This window comes from Idiotropiscis lumnitzeri, chromosome 18, assembly GCF_059441095.1.
Source record: "Idiotropiscis lumnitzeri isolate Australia: NSW breed Sydney's pygmy pipehorse chromosome 18, RoL_Ilum_1.0, whole genome shotgun sequence".
In the NCBI taxonomy this organism is placed as follows: Eukaryota; Metazoa; Chordata; class Actinopteri; order Syngnathiformes; family Syngnathidae; genus Idiotropiscis; species Idiotropiscis lumnitzeri.
The window spans coordinates 10,514,652-10,534,510 of NC_142408.1; the positions used below are offsets into that span (position 1 = coordinate 10,514,652).

The 19,859-nt window shown below is 40.1% G+C and overlaps 1 protein-coding gene across 3 annotated transcripts in view; it reads left to right on the plus strand.

Moving 5' to 3' along the window:
* Positions 1–235: 235 nt before the first annotated feature.
* LOC148319468 (transmembrane protein 132C-like) overlaps positions 236–19,859 on the plus strand; it is a 127,305-nt gene continuing 107,681 nt past the window's right edge. For all 3 annotated transcript variants that reach the window (XM_088281652.1, XM_088281654.1, XM_088281653.1), the window contains exons 1-2: positions 236–551; positions 778–1,012. In XM_088281652.1, the coding sequence (XP_088137778.1) occupies positions 967–1,012 (46 nt within the window). In that variant the 5' untranslated portion in view covers positions 236–551; positions 778–966. The remainder of the gene's footprint in view (positions 552–777; positions 1,013–19,859) is intronic.

A 19,859-nucleotide genomic window follows, 5' to 3' on the forward strand; every position in this document is an offset into this window, starting at 1 on the left:
ACACTTGCTTCGAGGATTCCTTAGCATACGTGCATATTACGTACAATTTATCTTTAAGAATTTGATTTGATAAAAAAAAAAAAAACTAAGAATATTTGAGCTTCTTTTAAATGTAATTTTAATATCTCAATAAAAAAGACTTACAAGCCAAATATTTCCGTTTGATATCAGCCGCGAATTAAACTGTCCAATGACGTGACTCTCCAGTTTGCCAATCCGAGCCTGGAATGCTTTCAAGCCCTCAGTTTGTGCACCCGCACTCTCCGATCAGCGCCACAGGGTGCAGGGAGAATCCAAACCCACGGATCTGTGCACGAATTGTTTGTTCCCCGCGTGGAAAGTTGACGGACTCCAACCCCCCTCACCACCCACATATTCTGGCATTGTTCGGCCACACACTTGTCCCTCGGAGCGAGTGGGGATGACCTGTTTTTTTTTGGCAATGGTTGAAGACCTTTTTTAGTGTGGGTGTGTCTACAAACTTAGTGAACAAGGTTTAATTTTACTGCAAGGAACGAGAGCGAGTCGACGTACGCAAACGACAGAGTAAGGTAAACGCAAACAACGCGGTGCGTTTTTACGCACAACCAAAAAGCGCCCATCACTTGTTTTATCATCTTCGGTTACTCATATTATATTGTATATCATATATATATATATATATATATATATATATATATATATATATATGTGTTATATAGCTTAAACTTCAGTTGAATAAATAATTCCGGTGATAAACAGGCTAATTAATTGCACCTGTTTTTATTTCGACTTCAGGTGGTGGGGGACGCCGAATGTCACTTCCATTCTCTTGTGTGACATGGCGCAGCCAGTAGATCTGCTCACTTTCAAATGGAGACCAGCTTCGGGAGAGGATAAATTGCGTGCCAAGTAGCGAGGCTTTGGTGCTTTTGGGAACCATCCTGTGGCTCTTCTCGAATAAAAGACGATAACAAGCCAAGAGACATGCAGCCGCTTCGGTGCGTGGGACTCGCAGCACTTTTGTGCACAGGTAAGAAAGCTCGACGAGATGCCACATTCACGGAACACTTGCGTGCACGTCACTTGGCGTGATATAGGCAGTACGCGGAGACGCTACGTAAAATATATGGCCCCATAATACGGGATAGTGCATGTGATTTAACTTTTATGGAGTCGTTTGAGTCGGTGGGGAACAATCATGAAATGCAAATGATTCCCTTTCAGCCAAGCGGACATAGATAATTTATGAGCCTCGTAATTAGCTGTAAGCTGTTGTGGCAGAATACAAAATGACTTGTAATATTAACATGAATGCGCCGTGACAGTTGCCTGGAGTGTGTGTTCGCGCGAGTGTGTGTGAGTGTGAGGAATGTGATGCATGGTGCTGCATGCAGTTCAGCAGGCTGCAACCGAAATGAGGCATATATTTGATTTGCGGCATATTTATATATAAATATACACATAACACTTCTGCTCGTGTTTTGGATTGTGCACTTGTTTTTTTTTTTTTTTTTACTTTTTTGGTGATGGAGGCTGTGTTCTTTAAATCCATTTTCAGAAAAGGCACTACAACAAGCACTAATGGAAAGCAAACGTGTAGTTTTCCGAATGACAGATTAATTCGAAGTATCACACTACAGTATAACTTCAAGATACCATGCATTCGTTTTTTTTAATGTTATTAATCCTCCTCAGTGCCATGGCATGGGTGAGCTTGAGGAATTTATCTGGCTGATTTGGGGCAAAAGAAGGTGTACTGTACACCTTGGACTGGCCACCAGTCAATTAATAAGATCAAAGACATTAAAAATGGCACTCACAGAAAAGAGCAGATTCACAGTTTTATCCAAAAGTGTCTTCTTGGTGTCCTAAATTGCTGTTTGCCTGTGGACAAAATGTGAAATTGCATTGATATTTGCTTGCGGGCAGCACGGTGGATGAGAGGTTGGCACGTCAAGTCTCATGTTGACCACTTTCAAGTCAGCTGGATCGACGAGAGCAAACAATACAGAAAATGGATCGATGTTTGTTTATTCTTGTGGGCAACACCCGAGTGTTATTGCATACACGTGTTTTCTGCTCTTGTGCACAGCCGCGGTGGTGAAGTGGATATACAGTTTATTGGCCACTAAAAGGCATTTAGAGACTTCACAGTTGTCAGTCCGATAGCCCGATGACACAGTTCCCGGAAGCCTCTCGCCCTGGCCAAGAACTAATCCAGCACACTTCAGCATCCAGTTGTCACACAAATATTCTGTGCCCGTTTTTGTGCCAGCCTGATCCTCACAACTGTCTCCAATATGAGGGATGGAGACTTGTTGAAGGCTGAGTGTGCAATAGATGCAGACTGTGGCTGAACAATCTTGGCTGCAGGATAGCGCAATCTCTGATCCCAAGATGATGAACTATCTATTGTAAAAGGAACTGAACATACATTTCGATGGCAACAAGCTAGTAAATTTATATACTGTTGCCAAAATAACCCCTCAATCCTGATTTACAGAGGTTAGGTATTGTATGTATTTTTTTTTTCTGAGGGCACGCCGTCATTAATTTCATTGTTTATGGTTCTGACAACGTAACGGCGATGAATCATCAAGATTTACCTTAAAAGAGAAAATTTATAATTGCGTTCAAACTGGTGAAATATGCATGTAGCTCTTTAGGGTGGCATTTTTGCCATAGAGACGGAAAATAATGGGAAAACGCCACAGAGAAAGGCTCGCTTAGCATGTGGCAAGGCAAAATGGCAGCCAGTGGCTTCACGTCTTACTACGGCGAGTTTGCGGCAAGTCCGTGCTCAGGAAAGTCAACTGTCAACACTGATTTATTTTTTTTTAAATATTTGTCGGAGTTTAGTGTACAATAACCTATTTTTAGTAACCATTTATTAATGAAGGCTTAGGTTCAGCAACAGTGTGAATTTTGTCCTGAAACATCTTGGCTATAAATTGCAACGTAATTTCAATATCCATATTGAGCAAGCTTGTATAGGTCAAACTTAAAAACAACAACAAAAAATGTGCAATATCTCACAAACCTCATAGTATGGGAAAAAAAGTAAGATAATTTATTTTTAAATTGGCGTCAGGAATACATTTAGGGACACAGAGCCATCTGTGATTAAAACGAGCTGTTAAATCAAAGTCAATATAAGCTTACAGTACAATTTGGTGGCGGCCCAAATTGAGATTGTTTGGCCGCACCCTCAATTTCCATGACCTACCCTTGCATCAATTGAGTGATTAACCGGAGTGCCTTTTAGGTTCCTGGTTCTGTTTTTGTTGTTGTTGACTTTTGCCATAGTTATTGTGTCGCATGTTGTCATTGTTGGATCGCACTGGCGTAACCTTGGAGACTGATTGAATCCATAGATGCCTCCCATGACAGACGCTCTTTGTGCCACAACTCAGGTCACAGTTTGATTGATGGATTGTTACTAGAGTCCATTTGTTTTGTTAAACAGGTTTTATAGTTGATATACATGACTGGCGTCAGGCGGAACGCTCCAAAATCATCCCTTTTCAGGATACACCAAAAATGGCATGTTTGTTCAATCGTTAATGTCACCGTCATTTTCGACACTTCACAGTAGTCAATAATTTGTCCAAAATGACACCCACAGGAGACTGAACTGAGGGGCGATACAGATTTGTGAAAAAATATGAAATTGACCAAATTGTGACATGGGCGGTTCCGGACTTGAAGTAATGTGGTTGTCTGTGACCATGCATCTCAAAAGGTTTTTGCTCTTGTCATTGTCATTGTTTGATTATTTTCCTATTTTTTTTTTTAAATGTCCTTTTGCGTGTCTGCAGCAGCAAATAGATATGTGCTTATTTCCAGATGCTACACTTTTGAGGGCTTTCTTATGATGGCACCAACCTGTTTGTCTGCGCTTACGCTAAAAGCAAATAGCTAATAAAGCATAGCGAGGTGAGGTGAGCGGCGAATGAAATATCTTGTATTGATCTTTTCCACAACGCCTTTTTCATACAAATAATCTCCCAACTCTAAACCAAACTGATGTTTTCATAACCCCCATTAAATCTTGCCTATTCCCCCGCAGACTTCTTCTTTTTTCCCCTCGAAGATATTTTTAATTTTATCGACTTTATTCGGAATAGTTTGGCTTTAGAAATCGAGATGGGCGGAGTAACTGATGAATCGATTGGCTGATTGTTTGCAATGGGGTCAAAATGGATGCCGTCGTTATTTTTGGTTTGCTGTCAAAAGGAGTACAACCTGATGTCTGCATTATTCTGGAGGAATTCACAATCCTCTGAGAATGGAAAAATCTGAAATGTTAATGAATCTAGGTTACGAAAAGGAAATCTGTGTTTGTTTTTTAATAATCATTAAATGATGATGACTACTCAGACATGCTTGTAGTAATCCTTTTGAGCGCCTGCATGTGTAAATGGAGTATAGAGATTGAGTTTCGGGGGTTTGTTTGTGGTTTTGATGCAGTATTGTAATTTTAAAACCATGCACCAAATTGCAGGTTTCTCCATGAGGTGTGTACACTGACAGTCAAATTGTGGTGGGGATGGATACTTTCAGGCATGCTGTCACACAAGCCGTCAAATCATTTGGAAATGTTCCCATAAAGATGACTTGTCACACTGTCCGCTGTCATATATGGCGGTGTATAAAAGTCTGATGGCTAGGCACTTTTGTGTTGAACAGAAAGAGGTCTCAGGGAAGAGGATGGACAAGGTATGACATTTTTGCAAGGCAGAAATTGATAAGTGTACGCTTTTCAATGATCCAAAAAAATAATTCTCTAAATCCTCTATAGTCGCAGATTTGCATTAGCAATTTTGCTCTTCCGATTCCAAACATCTTAGAATAATACAAACATGATTTGCTTCTGGATTTTTGCGTGGTCAATGGTCCTGTGGAAATAGACATTGTGTCCAAATGTTCTCACTGTCTTAATGCTGCAAAGTTTTAATTGCTAGTTGACTGCATTTGTTTAATAAAGGGGCATTGTTCCAAATGAGAATAGGACTCCATCAGTTGTGATTTAATGATGTGTCTCTTGGTGTAATATAAACGATCAATGATGCTCAAAAAGAACGCTGATGCCAAGATCTGTGCATTCCGCATCAAATAAATCCATTGTTTTCAATCCGCTATCATCACAATGCATCGGAGATGCTGAAAGTTAATTGGCTCCTTTTGAAAATGAGAGATAGTGCTAGATCAGCACCAGAAGGTGGCACTCTTCTTATTTCATTTCGGTACAATAAAAGTGGAAGAATACCCTAAAAAGTCACGCGTCGCCTCAAAGTTTGAATGTCTGCACTATTCATTCATTGCCATTGACGAATATCGACGTCAAAAAGTACATTGATTTGACCTGGGCTGGTCGTGAATGTGTTAAACCTCATTTGAGTGCACATGGGATTCATCCAACATGTTTAAAATGTGCTCATCTTCTCTCAAAAATGAAATAAAAGTAAACGTGTCGTCCACTTGAGTCTTAATTTAAGACAGACAAGATGAGACAAAAACAATCCTGGTCAAATCGACCCAGAGAGGGTATTCAGGCAACACCTGACTAGTTTTCTCCAGCGCGATAACAGGAGAGCATTTATGTTTGATGGGTCGTTCTTGAATTAAAAGGCTTTAATGAGCCCCAATTAACACATTTCCAATGAGCCCCCAGTCAAATCAGCCTTGCATAATGGAGCTCACTGTGCTTTCTTTTATTGCATCGTACATTAAGGATTTTGTCTGTTCAGCTTTGTTTCTCGCTAATGTGCTTTGGTTGGATACACACTCGCAGTTCACTGCCCTGCCCTTCTTTGCTTTGAATCCCCATGGAAGTTTATTTATTTGATTTTTCACTTGGCATTATTGAGCATGCATTTTTTTTTTCTTTAGGCTGGAGTGGATTTTGTGGATTATGCTTATTCCAGGCTGCTTCACATGGGTTAGCTCAGTGGGAGACTGACGAAAGAGGTGGAAAGCCCAAGATTTAAAACAGATGATCTTATGCCAACATTACAGCTGTGAAATATAAACTCTGGAGGTTAAAGTCTTGGGGGATATTACTTGAACAACTCCTCAACTTGAAGGAGCGGGTTTGCTATTATAGCTGAAGCTTGAAATGTAAGCTGATTTTCTGAAATATTCTTGCATGGAGCGAAAAAAAAAAATCTCCTCAGTTCTACTCTTGTTGGCTGCTTAAAGGACGAGTGTGCAGTCTTAAAACTGCTTGCGATAAGCCTAATGTCACAAACTCTCAAATCTCTAACCAAAACATGCCCCTCGCGGGGCACGAGCTTTCCAAACATAGCCATTATGGCGTGCACTTATAATCATGCGCAGTACTAATTTAGCACTTTAAACAAGCTGAGGTTAGCCATGGCCACTCTGTTGGTAGCCTAATTTATTCGTAATGGACTGTTACAGAAACACTAAATGGTATCGGTTTGAAGTGAATGTTCAATTAATTAAGACACCGATTTTAAATCCTTGCAGCAATGTGAGGTCCTTTCATCTTTGAAGGTCAAATCCTATGTTCACCGTTGTTTTTCCAGAAGTGGATATTCTTCCATGGGTTCAGCAAACCGCCTAAAATCCAAGGAAACCCGTCCGCTTGAGGCCGCGAGGATGTGCCCGCAAATGCATGGCAAATGACTGAAACCTTGTCAGTCACGCCTTCGGTCTCTGATTGGTTGTTTTTCCTCGGGCATGGTGTAATGGTTAAAAATACCATTCACATTTAACTCTATGGACAATTTTCCACGTCCGAAGGCCTGAGCTGAGGTTTGAACTCAGAAACATAAAAGAAATATAAATGAGCATGTTAAATATGCTATAACAATTTGATATCTTTTTTTTTTCTGTCAATTCATTTTTCAACCTCCCTGTTAGCACAGCATGGTAACCGAGAAACTTTTTTCTAGTAATTTCCAAACTCCAGTGCAAGTGCAGTACCATGCAGTGATGGATGAAGGCTGGCTTGGCCTCTGTGCTGCAGTGTATTGCACATCAGGCTCCAGGGAGCAGTACGAGCAAACACTGCACCAGTGAGCCATATGTCATGTTGGATGCCTCGTAACGCAGAGGCTGTACTCTATACAAAAACTCAATGTACATTAGGAATGTGTGTGATATTTATTTGCCAAACGTGTTAAAAAAAAAAAAAAAAAAGTACAAATGTGAAAGAAATAATTTTATGCCCGTCGGTGTAATGGTTTAAATAAAATGGATGGGATTAAAATGGATTTAGTATACATGCTGCGTGCGAAACATTTGTCAGAATGATGCAAAATATCATTTGGTATTCTCTATGTATGCATGTAATAAACGAAAAGGCGTCATTTCGGTCATTGGAAAATTTCATAAATGTCACTCTATTATAGACGGCAAAAGGTAATTAAATTTTTTTAAATTAAAATTTACCATCAATAGCATCTCAAAGATATATATGTTTTTTTTCAGTCAAACTAGAGTATATATCAAACATAGTAAAAATAGTAAATTATAAACAATTATCACCATTCAGAATAAAGGTGTTTAACTCAACTTAATTTATCGAGCACTTTCAAAACAACCACAGCTGCAGACAAAGTGCTGTACATGAAGTAAAAATGATCCATCTGGAAACAAGAAATGAATACCATAAAAAGTTAACATTAGTAGTAAGGAGGCAAGTAGCGACATTTTGAAACAACTGGAGATGCTTGAGGGAAGACTGGCTGACTCCAAAATGAAGTTGGATTTCAATAAGCCAGGCGAGACGTGACAAAGGCATTGATTACTGTTTCTAAATGAGACAAGAGGCTTGATTTTAGCCAACTGCCTAAGGTAAAAAAAATAATAAATAAATAAAGCTGGATTTAAAAATGGAAATTCAAGTTTAAAAATAAAAAACATACCTGATTGGATCTGAACTGCTGCGTGGAGAAATAACTGCATTGTTTATTTTCCCACCGTAACGGACGCGCTTGTCATTACATGAAGTCATTTGAAGCATTAATGATAGAAATATTGATTAGTGTGACCAATGGGACCTGACGGACATTGAACTACAATGGGGACATGGGACGTATTAATGGAACGACATGTTTGTAAAATTGCCAATATGGCTGTTTCATTCAGGGAAAAAAAAAATCCATTATCACGCATTACACACCGTTCAACCATTTCCATTAAACCACTCAATTGCGGATGTTTTAAGCATTTTTACCACTTGTTCTAGTTTTTCTCTTGGCAAGAGTGCTCATATTAATTTTTTTCCAAGTCCGCAGGAATGATCACACCTTTAACAATGAGTTGGTCTCAGTGTAAGGCAGATGTACTGCATATGTGAAAGATATTGTAGATTATAAAAAAAAAAAGGACGCATTTTGTGGATGTTTAGGGTTGCAATTGAGTACTTGGCAAATGCTGTATTTAATATAATTATTGGTGTCATTGAAAATACCTTCTAGCTGATAGATACAATTATTAGTATTTTATCTGGCAAGTCGAATGGTTGCAAAATCATAACAGAATATTAATTCTTGTGATGCGCATTGTGAGAACATTTTGTTTTCAAAACGGTCCAATGTGTGGATTGACCCAGAAAAACATTTCTTCTTGTGTAAGCACACAAAAATGTAGAACAAAAACACATTCTCGCAGGTATTTGAGGAGAAATTGGCCCCTCAGCACATGTTGAGGTGCGTTTCTTATTTTGTGTTCCGCCACTTTCTGAGTAGACAACTGCAGAAGTCTTGGGGGGGTTTAATTAGCGATGTTCATTTGCGGATCACTTTAGCTGACAGTGCTAGTCATTTTATTGAAGATCATCATAACGGTGAGAATATTTATATTTTATATTTGCATGTTTTATTGTTTTTAATTCGTGCCCTGGAGTTATTATCACGCCGCCTATTGATAAAACATATTTTTATTATGACCATAGATGATGACAACATTAATAACTTTCAAAAGTTACTTGAAAAGCATGGGTTGGTGGTGATGCTAATTCTAGTACAACATGGTAAGTGTCCTGGCTGGCACTGGCAGAGCTAGGATTTTTTTTCCTTCCGAGTCCTTTGGGGGTGTGGCTGGGAGGTTGGGGGGGCAAGGATATTTCAGGTACTCTGCAAAGCAAAAAAAGGTTTAACATTGGAATTTATAAAATCGCCTTGCATATAAGAATGACATCAAGTACTAAAATATCTACATGAAATTTGGTGCCAATTGATCGTCGTTTTTGGACGTTATAAGCAATGAAAGTACAATGAATTCCAATGGAGAGTTTGTAATCGGTACCTTCATTGACTCGAGTAAAATGGGGGGAGCGCAGGGTGGCATGGCCATATTCCTCATTGAAAGCAGGCGTTTTTCAAGTCGTCTCTTCTTTCCTAATTTCTCCAAAATCAGTGGCGGGCCGTGCATTTCACACGTAGGCCTTCAGTGAAGTCCCACTTAGTCGTATTTGAATAAATCCCCCTCATATTACCTTCTTTTAGGACGCCACAGCTGGAGGAATAATATACAGAAAGAAACGTACGCACGACTGTGTGAGTGTTGGACGACCAAGCTTCTCTTGAAAGGGCCGTCTTGAAAATGGCCTCACAAGTGTATCTGCAATTAAATCCACACCTTTCCCTCCTTTGGCCAGTGGTTTAAAAAAGCAAGAATATTTTTATTTTTGAACAGTTGCCAGTTATGACTTTCTGGTGTGCTGATTCCGCATATCGCTGTCCCTCGTGAGTGAGTATCCAATCACAAGACGCGTTCACTCCTTCAACGTGAGGCATGCGAGAAAGCTCACTGTAAACAACTTGTGATCTGATTGGCTATCGCAACTGTCTATCAACTGTAAGCGCCCCCTTCACTCACACAGAACAGACGCCCGCACGATTGTATCTGAAGGACGAATAGTGCGTTCGACTGGTATTATGAAATCTGCCTGGCAACACGAGCGAGCTGAATTCTGATTGGATACAAAACTCTAACCTAAAAATTCAACTCTAGGATATAATCTGACATCAATGTGAAGCATATCATCATGATTTCCTGATTTATTTTAGGCCAACAGAGAAGGCCTTGAAGCTCCACCACTGTCCAAAATGAATAACTAAAAAAATATAATTAACTAATTTCAGTTTCCTGATCAAAAAATTTATAAACTGAGCTTGTTAGTGAAAAATGGGCCATCTTGGCCAACCTTTAATATTTCAGTGGGGCCCAGTGCTCCTACTCCCAAACAATCAGCAATACCTGTTATATGTACACAGTGTACCCAACCATGGTTGGTGCATGAAGATCTGAGCTAATACGCCTTGACGCATGCAGTCGCACAACGCTGCGTGTATGCGCGCCACCGATAACGCCGCGAGTAGTGGCTCCCCGACTGTAAACATAGTTACTTTGAGACGAACACACAGACCCCCGTCTCAGCGGGCAAAGATCTTCACATGCCTCCAACTGGGAAGGGATCGCACACCAGCGGGAGGTCTGTCGACTATTAGCATAACTAACGTAACACTCGCAAGCGCGAGCTCGCCACACACCCTGCAAATCAAACGGAAATTTTAATGAAGCTGCGCAATCACAGGAGAAGAAAAAAAAAAGGTTAACACAGTTTTTTTCTGTTCGGAATAGTAGTGACATATCTGGCATCACCTGCGCTTGTCCCGGAGCTCATGTCCTGTCTGTCACACGGGTGGTTTGACATTACATCACTTTGAGGCTCCTTACATTTTGTTTGCGAGAGTAAATGTCGAAGCTAGCAAAGAAAAGCCAAATATAGTCGTGATAGGAGACTTCTGCCACTTTTATGAACAAGAAGCAATTGCCTTGTGCTGTTTGGTCCATCAGGAGAACATGATTGATTCCATCAACAATAGTCCCGCTGGGCTGCGCTGTCATAAAGTCTGTTCGTGCTACTGCGACTCTCCACAGCCATGACAACTTTTTAGTTCATCTGTCATTCATCTAATGTCTGCCAGCTCATCAAATAGTGGGAAATTCCTTCTTTGGATTTTAATTTCTCACCGTAGAAAATAATGGATATGGGAGTAATCCATTCGGGGGTCAAACACACTACCATAAAACCCATTCAGGGTCGTTTTAAGTTACAGTTTGATATTGTTAACGTTATTACATATAAGTGTAAAAAAAAATTGCAGCCGGTATCCTTGATGATCAATGAATCTTTTTCCGTTGAAAATTCAGTTTAATTATTGAAGGCTTTGCTTTACTGTAGTCGGCAGCCACGATCCACACTCAGTTTTTTCAGTTATCATTTTTTTGAAAGCATCACTCTGAACGATCCGCTGTCCAACAACTGCAATGAAGGAGAATGATGCTCCCCTGTATATGGTGAAGATTTTTTAATTTTTTTTAAAAATATATTTCGAAAGGAGACTCGGCAGAAAAGGCAAGAGGGCAAATTGTGCAGAGAAGTGGAGAGTGGAACATTTTACTGCTGTGTCCTGAAATACGCCGCAGCAACAGAATAATCTGACGTTGGGCATGATCATTTCGCTCATTTCTAGCCGTGACCATGAAAGTGACGAGTCACGGTCAAAGACACCATAGGGTCTCGGCTTTGCACACATGGAACCCCACTTAATGAGGTAGTAGAAACGGTGCCGCGGAGTTGCTGGTCCTCAATTTCCGATAGCGACGACATTTTGTTTTTATGAACGGTGCGCAATAAACTGCAATGGCGGAAGAATTTCTTAATATTGTAACGTAACTGCTCACAATGCCCTGAGCATCCTACAGTTCCCGGCCGAGAAGCATCGCAGTTCAAGGGCAACCTTTCTACTCAACTCACATGTTAATTTGGTTTTCTGCTTTCTCGAGTTTAAAGGGGGGGGTCGTCAAAGGGACCTGTTTGGAATACGTGGATAGAATGAGTTGCAGAAGATCCGATGAATCTTTCCTGGAGTGCATCAAGGCTTGGAAGAGGGAAGGATGTGAGGGGGAATTTTGCAGTTTGGATTTGAAATACTTTTCTGATGCACCCGGTATGTATCGCAAACATAATAAACAGGTCAAAGAAAAAAAGCAAAACTCACTTGGGGAAATCTCGTCATGTATGATGCTTTGGGTTTTTTTTTTTTTCACCGTTGTGTTCGCACTTCAGCTTGCGCGCCCGATCCTTTCAAGGTTCCACTGCGTTAGTCTTATTCTGATTTTGTTTGTTCAAATCAATCCAAGTGTCATCCCGCGTTTATCTCAAACGACCGAATGAAGCGGTGGTGGGTGGTTTAGTATGAAGTCTGTCTGAGTTTGAGTTGATTGCTTAAATGGAAATGTCATTAAAACTAGCTACAGGCTAGCTGAGAGAGAGGCGTCTGTCATATCAAGTTAACTGGTAGCAGAGTGCAGTCGTACGGGAGCAGATGTTTGCAAACATCAACCTTCCTCTCGGAGTCTCTCAAGCAGAGCGTCTTCAATTAAGGAAAGAAATCCGCTTGGCAGAATTATTTTTTTGCATCTGTCTTGCATAGGGGACTCCTTCATGTTGTTTTAGTTACATTTTTAGAAAGTGATCAATTCTGATTTTGTCGACTGTGGCATCTTATAGTTTTTTTTTATGTTTATAATGTGGCATGGGTTTATTTTCTTTCTTCCTCATAAATAGTTCATTTCACAAATCCGAAGCAAAATGACAATATCAACTGTTGGGAAAGGGCAAACACTTTCTAAAAGCAAGGCAGAGGAACATTTGTGGAAAGCGATCATTTTGAATGCCGTTGTCGAGCAGATCCCTTTCAGCCCATGAGTCAGATCCGCCAAAGTGAGGAGCGATTAATAAGGAGAGCGATAATCTCAAAATTGTGGGTTTGAGACCCCTCATAGTTTTAGTTGACGGTCCGTGGAGAAAATTGCCAAGCAACCATTTTGTCAACACCCTTTCTCTCTAATGAATCCAGCCACAGTGGGATTGTGGAAAATTATAATCATCTACTTCATCATTTTCGACTTCACATTCAAAACCTATGGGGAAGTGGCTCGCAAGGATGCAATTGCCTCGCCAATTGCGGCCGAGCTACTTTCGGGAGAGGGAAACATTACGGAGGACTGTCATCAAAAAGAAAAGTCAAAATGGTCACAGGCGGGACCGCCAATGTTTTTTTTATGCAAGACCACCGAATGTCCAACAATATTCTGAGGCTTATATTTTCGGCTCTGTTGGAAACAATGAAAATTTGTCTACATCATCAATGAACTCACCGGAGGGGCAACACACTTCGTGTTACAGTTGCATTTTATGAACTTGTGCCGTTTTGGTGAGAAAAAAAAAGTTTCCTCTTTGTTTATAGACAGTTTAGCTAAAAATGGTACTCGGTTGTATTTTATAATTATTTTTCGTTCAACACACATGCCCCACTGGTGGAGCAAAAAGGAGGGGGGACTGCAGGAGCACTACTAGTGTTGGGTCGTTCGTGAAGAATTTGCTCAAAAAGACTGAATCTTTTCAGTGAACGTGAGCAAATGGGTCACTTCCTCAAGTGATTTGTTTTTTTTCTCAGAACATAAAAGCTCAGATATGCGCATTTCGTCAATCATCACGAACGATCACTCTGCAGCTAGTGTCGGATGGAGGAGGGGTTTTACTAGAAATACTGCCATGCTATTGGCGTTCGCAGAATCAGTGAGGTCATTTCCCATTCGCGAAAGATTCAGTGAGTGAACGTGATGTACTGCCATTCTCGTTGGTACATGACAGCTGTAACGTTTTTAATAGAAATAATAATTCAAATTCCAATTATTGCAACATCAAGATAATCACGAAAATGTGTTATTTTATTGTTATTATGATTATTATAATTTTTTTTTTATAGCTGGATCACTTGATATTTTGTAACTGAACTAACAAAACACAATTTTGTGGATCTAGTTGTTTTGAGTGTCATATAAAGTCAACTTGATTCTTGGTAACTTTTGGATTCCTTGCTGGTAGTGCCTTTGTTCGGGCTGGAGGTGGGGAGACTTGCCAAAAATTGTATACAAGTTCGACTATTGTTACAATGTGACTCAAGTAAAAATAAAAAGTAATCTTCCGAACAATTAAATGAATAACTATAAATATTACTGATAACTACTGAGTAAATTTGAGCTGTGAGCTCCATACTGCTGCTCCCCAAACATGAAGAATATCGTTTTATGGCGCAGCGAGTTGTTGGGTCATATATACATTCATATAGTTATTGTGGTGTAGTCGATTGGTATCCAGCCGCGGCACGTGCGTATTTCCTCAGCAGCTTGATGCATTGGGCAGGAGAGGCAGACACAGATATTGATCCATCCCGTGGGCTTGAGGCCAGACATGAGCTGAAAATTGTGAGAAGCCTTGAAAATGGCAATTTGACAGTTTCTAGTTAGAATGAAGTGTGCCGATGGCCCGTTGCTCGGCCTTATTAGGTCCTCAAATTGCAATCGGTGGAGCGGAGGAACAGATGTCATCAACGAATGAGGAAAAATCATGTCATAGATTCCACTGATAAGATATAGGCGTGTGTGTCTGTGTGTGTGTGTGTGTGTGTGTGTGGCGTTTATGCGTTGGGTGATGTGCGGTGCTGGATGTGAAAAGCCCAAATTGTTCTTTTTGGCTGATGGTTGTCTTTTCAGAACTGTTCAATGCAAATATCATGAGTTACTTACGCCTTGCTTCTCGTTCTGGCTTATGTTACAAATTTTTACGATCTTTATTTAAACTCAAGATGTCCCGATCGCAGTTGTTCGATCTGTTACCTCATTATTGCAAGAAATCAAAAAGAGAGTGAATCCCAATTCGCTCAACCGCCTTTTCTTTTTTATTTTTAATTAAAATGAGGGTTTCCCATCTTGATGTCTTTTTATATGGCAACCAATATATTTCAGCAGTACTTCGACCCAAGGAAATGAAATATTTTTATCGTTTATGCGCGTTGCAGCACTACAATGATGATGCAAACAAATTACAATTGGATATGCCCTTTTAAACACACTCAATTGGGAAAAAAATATAATATTAATGGTTCTGCTTGACGTAGTAACAAAATGCAGATCCTTTTTGAAAGTTCAATCGATTACACGTTGCACATTGTAGTAGTAAATCTTAAGCGCACTTCAAACTGTGAACACTGATGTTGTTGTCATTGTCATTTGGGTGATGTGTGACATCATCAAGCGCTTGACGATTATGTCTGCTAATGGCCACATTTAATATCAAGCGCATCTTTTGTCACTCATTTGTCAATTATGCTAGGTCATGTGTGACCTCCTTTTTTACTTCATAACAATAAAAAAAACACTGCGTTTAATGACAGACATATTTTTCTTTGACATTACTTGTTGAGGTTGCGCCTTCTTTCGGAAGGCATCTGGTTAAAACCAACAACGAACAAATAAAAAGCCAAGTACAAGCATAAAGCGCTTCCTTGACGTGGATTTAGAATTCTGATTATATGAAGGTTGTCCCACTTTATTTAATGATGTCCTTTATCAGTACCAAGTCCGCAACAAGACGTTGGCCTCATACCAGCCGGCTGTGCTGACCCATCATGCTTTTCTCCCCTTTATCCCGAATAGAATCCTTTTATCTACATTTCCACTTTGTCCGTTGCATCCTCTGTCCTGTCGCCCTCAAACCCATTACTTTGAATCTTCAGATATCTCTGCCCTTTCTTCTGCTTCTTTTAGAATTTAATTACCAGACCGCCATACATTCATTCTCACCGGGATCAATCCAAATGGAAAAGGAATGGCCAATCTGCCGCCTGCTCGCATGCCCTGGAATAAACGACAGACCGAAGAACGCGTGTCATGCTGTGCCTTCTCTTCCCATCCCGCATCATGCGGGGCGGCCACTGAGCTACACTTATGTCCAATTCAATTTTCAAGGCCTTCGCCATTGCCAAATCTGGACGCAGCTCAATCGTTTTGTAAACACGCATCTGATTGAAAGACTCTGGCAAACTGTCTGATCAGATTATCCTCAATATCTGATTATTCGTGGGCCATAATGTCTGTTTTCAGACATTAATCCATGCTTAGCACTCGTTTAGCAACCTTTCCAAACGAACCGTTGCTCCAAATTTAATTCTAACGCCCGAATGTAAACCACGCCAAGATCCAGTCATGTGATGTCACAGGCACACACTAATAAACTAGACACTATAACTACGAGGCGTGTGCAAAAAAATCGAGTCACTCGACTATCTGGATTGTATTTGCTGAGATTAATTAATCAGTTCAGAATCGATTTTTCACAAAGCAAAAGCGAAGCTACTACTTTCCTCCAGCCGATGGCAGTGACTGAACTGGTTTGTTTGTAAACTGAGATTCCACTGTGCGTACACGTGACTGACCGTTGTCAAATGACCAATTCATCACCGCTTTAAGCATGTCCAGGGTAAAATCTGGGCCCAGTGCCTCTGTTTAAAAAAAAAATAAAAAAATTGGATAAATGACTCCTTAAATAGTTTGTTCAAGGGTGGCGAGCCGAGTGTATCCAAAGCGGAAGGATTTAAACAGAGACATGAAATCCGTTTGGTTTCACTGAGGACTTGAAGCTGAGTGAGTGAACAGCGACGAGGGCTCTCGGTAAGAGTTGATGGCCTCTTGGGGCGTCAGGATTTTCTCCAGTGTTTGCGACCGGACTGACGCCACGTGTGCTTCCTGACTCAAGTAAGCGCGGGGAGACACATGCCACTTTAATTTAAGCTAACGGATGAGCTCGCCCGCTGGTCCCCTCGTGTCTTTACCCCTCACAGTGTGGGCTGTGACTTTCATCAGCACATTCATTTTCTTTTCCGGATCCTTTCTGCTTTCGTTCCTATGTGAGGCAGCCTCCCCAGAGATCCTCTGCCTGGTATTGATTTTTTTATTTTTTCATTTTTTTTTATTTTAATGAGACAATATAAGGGGTTCGATATTTTCTGTATAGGATGAACTTGTATGAATTGTTCACATTCACTTGACAACTCAACAATGCTTTAATTGATCCGTTTTTTTTTTAGCGAGAGAGTGTGGAAACATTTTTTTTTAAAAAAGAGCAGCTCCGCTTTGTGCTGTTTGTTTTTCACAGTGTTTGGGGCGCAAACTTTCCTGGTCTCTTCCCTTTATAATAACATAATATTATATATTATAATTTAAGTAATAAAAGGCCAATCATTATGCATCTGTCATCAGAAACAAATGAAAATTATTTGTCAAATTCAAATTAGATAGGGATTGGCCTTCTGAAAATTGAGGTTTATCCAAGTTAATCTTGGTTAGCTTGTGCAGGCTTCCTGTTTGGCGTTTGCATGTTCTCACCGTGCCTGCGTGGGTTTTCTCCGGGTTTTTGCAGTTTCCTTCCACATTCTGAAGACTTGTGTAGTCGGTTGATTGGACACTCTAAAATGTCCCTAGGTGTGGTTATGAGGGTGAGGGGTTGGCAACTAGTTCAGGGTGTACCTCGCCGACTGCCTGAAAACAGCTGGGATTGGCTCCAGCACCCCCCCCGCGACCCTTGTGAGGAGAAGCGGTACAGATAATGGATGGATGGATAATTAAACGCGGTGTTAATGTTGAAATTATGCACAATTTTGGCGTTTCTTACCATTGTTTTTTTTTTTAATTTGTAAATGAAGCCTTGGTTTGTTTTTTAATGTTATTTGATCCGTATTGATGCAATAAGTTGTGACTTATTTCTTAAAGTGTCTGCACTTAGTCAAATATGAATAACTATCCTTCATGAGCAACCACTGGGTCAAAATCGCAATAAAAGGTTGGGCCTTCGTAAATAGGCTTGTATCTTTCAATCTATAAAGCTAATTACGACAACTCCCATCCTAATATTTTCCGTTGCGGAGATGCTTTCATATGTAGATGCAATTAAATTATGCTCTGGTGAGCTCATTACATTTCCATTTACATTTAGAGATGTTTTTTTTTTATTTTGTGCTCTGCCCCTCCTGGACCTTCCGAATGCATTTTCTGCTGCAATCACAGGATTCTGATGACCCGACATATTCTCCAAAAGTCGCGTCTCCTCATCAAATCTCCGGCCGGCACTGTGCTGCTTTACATTCATAGTCACTTTGCTACGGTATATTAAACCTCCTTGTGGTTTTGTAATGGGTCGAGGTGTTTGATCAAGTTGGTCTGATGTCATTTCAAAGGCCCCAATTTCACATAACCCCAATCTTGGCCTCTCTTCGCTGATTCCCAGTGCATTTTAGAGTTCCTTGTGAGATTTGTCTTGAAATCTTTAAATGGCCTCGCACCAGCGTACTTCTCCACCCCTACGCACCTGCCTCAGGTCTGTGGACCAAATACTACTAGAGGTGCCGAGGACAAATTGCAATCTTGGATCGTGCATTTTGCCGGTCCTTCTCTTTGGTTGACCTCCCATTGAATGTTAGACAACCCCCCCTTTCTGTCCACTTTTAAAACTTGTTTGAAGACAATTTTATTCTGTAGCTTTCGACTCAACATGAGACTCGGAAACAACGCAGAGAATTCAAAAACCAAAACAGTTTCTTGGTTTTAGTGTACAACAACTCTGCGGAGGAAAATTAGAACTGAGGTTAATGCTAATGCCACCAAGCTGATCCCCCAAGCAGTACCAAATGGGTACTGTAGAATTAAAGTTCTAAAGCCACTAAAAATGTTGTTTGCCGTTTAACTCCTACATAAAGAAAGTCGCATCCGTTATTTATCAAGCGACTTTGAGCTGATCCCTAAATGGCTCAACCTGTACAATGAGTGACTGTTTTATGTTAACCTTTTTTTTTTTTTTTTTTTTAAAGAAGGCACTGAATCGAGCCGTCAGTCATCCGTCCCCGGTTCCCGATGTCGAGTTCCATTTTGCGCCATCGCGCTTCTGAATTTTATTGTGAAATAAGTCGTCAGCTGTCAAAGGTGTCGTCGGTTAGTCGATTATGCTCATCGCATTCCTTTCAGCGCATTCATCCCCCTCTGTTCACCATCAAAGGATGAATTAGCTGCTGCAGCGCACAGCATGAAAACTATATTAGATAAGGTACGTGCATTAATATTCATGGTTAAAACTGACGCTGTTTTTCAATTTGCTTGCAGCTCTTCTTTTATAATGATATTTTTCCTCTCTTTTTTTCCCAATTGGGTATTACAGAGGAGAATAGAATATGTGTGTGTGTGTGTGTGGGGGGGGGGGGGCGTGAATAAGCGGCGATTGAGGGCTAATCTAACTCTGCAGGTGCGGCATTACAGGCTTCTCATTGAGAATCGGACTTGCGCTGTGAAGAATTCTGCATGGAATCGCAGTACGTTTTTTTTTTTTTTTTTTTTTTTTTTTTTTTTTAGTACTGACAGTTGCTTTGTGCTGGTGTGATGCCAGGCTAGCATTCAGTAATAATATGTTTAAATCTGATGTATACAAATGCTGTGTAGATTCAGGAGAAGGAGAACACTGTTGGAAAATAACACTCATTTACTGGAGCCAAATTCAGGAAGATTAGGGTGGAAAGATTAAATGACTATTGAAAAAAAATAATTTTCTGGCATCTGAAATCGAAAATTTTTGGACACACTTGGCTCCTAGTGAAATACAAAAAAACCCCATTACAATTACACAATTTACTGATTGCTAGTTTTTCCTCTGTCTATCAAGGAGATTTACAAATAGATATGTTTCCAAATTCCAACGTATAAAAATAAGACACTGTCCTTTTTTACCGTCTTAGTTGAGCTGGGCAAAAATATTCAGCGTTATTTTTTATTTTATTCTGACTATTGAGACAGTCAGTGTTATTCAAATGATTTGATTTTTTTTTTTTTTCTTTTTTAAAAATTAACTTTGTAAAATTTATTTTTTTATATAAATAGCAAATATTGCTTATTTAAATGAATAGCATTCGTACGATAGCAATCTTTAACCATTTCCATCTGAAATAATA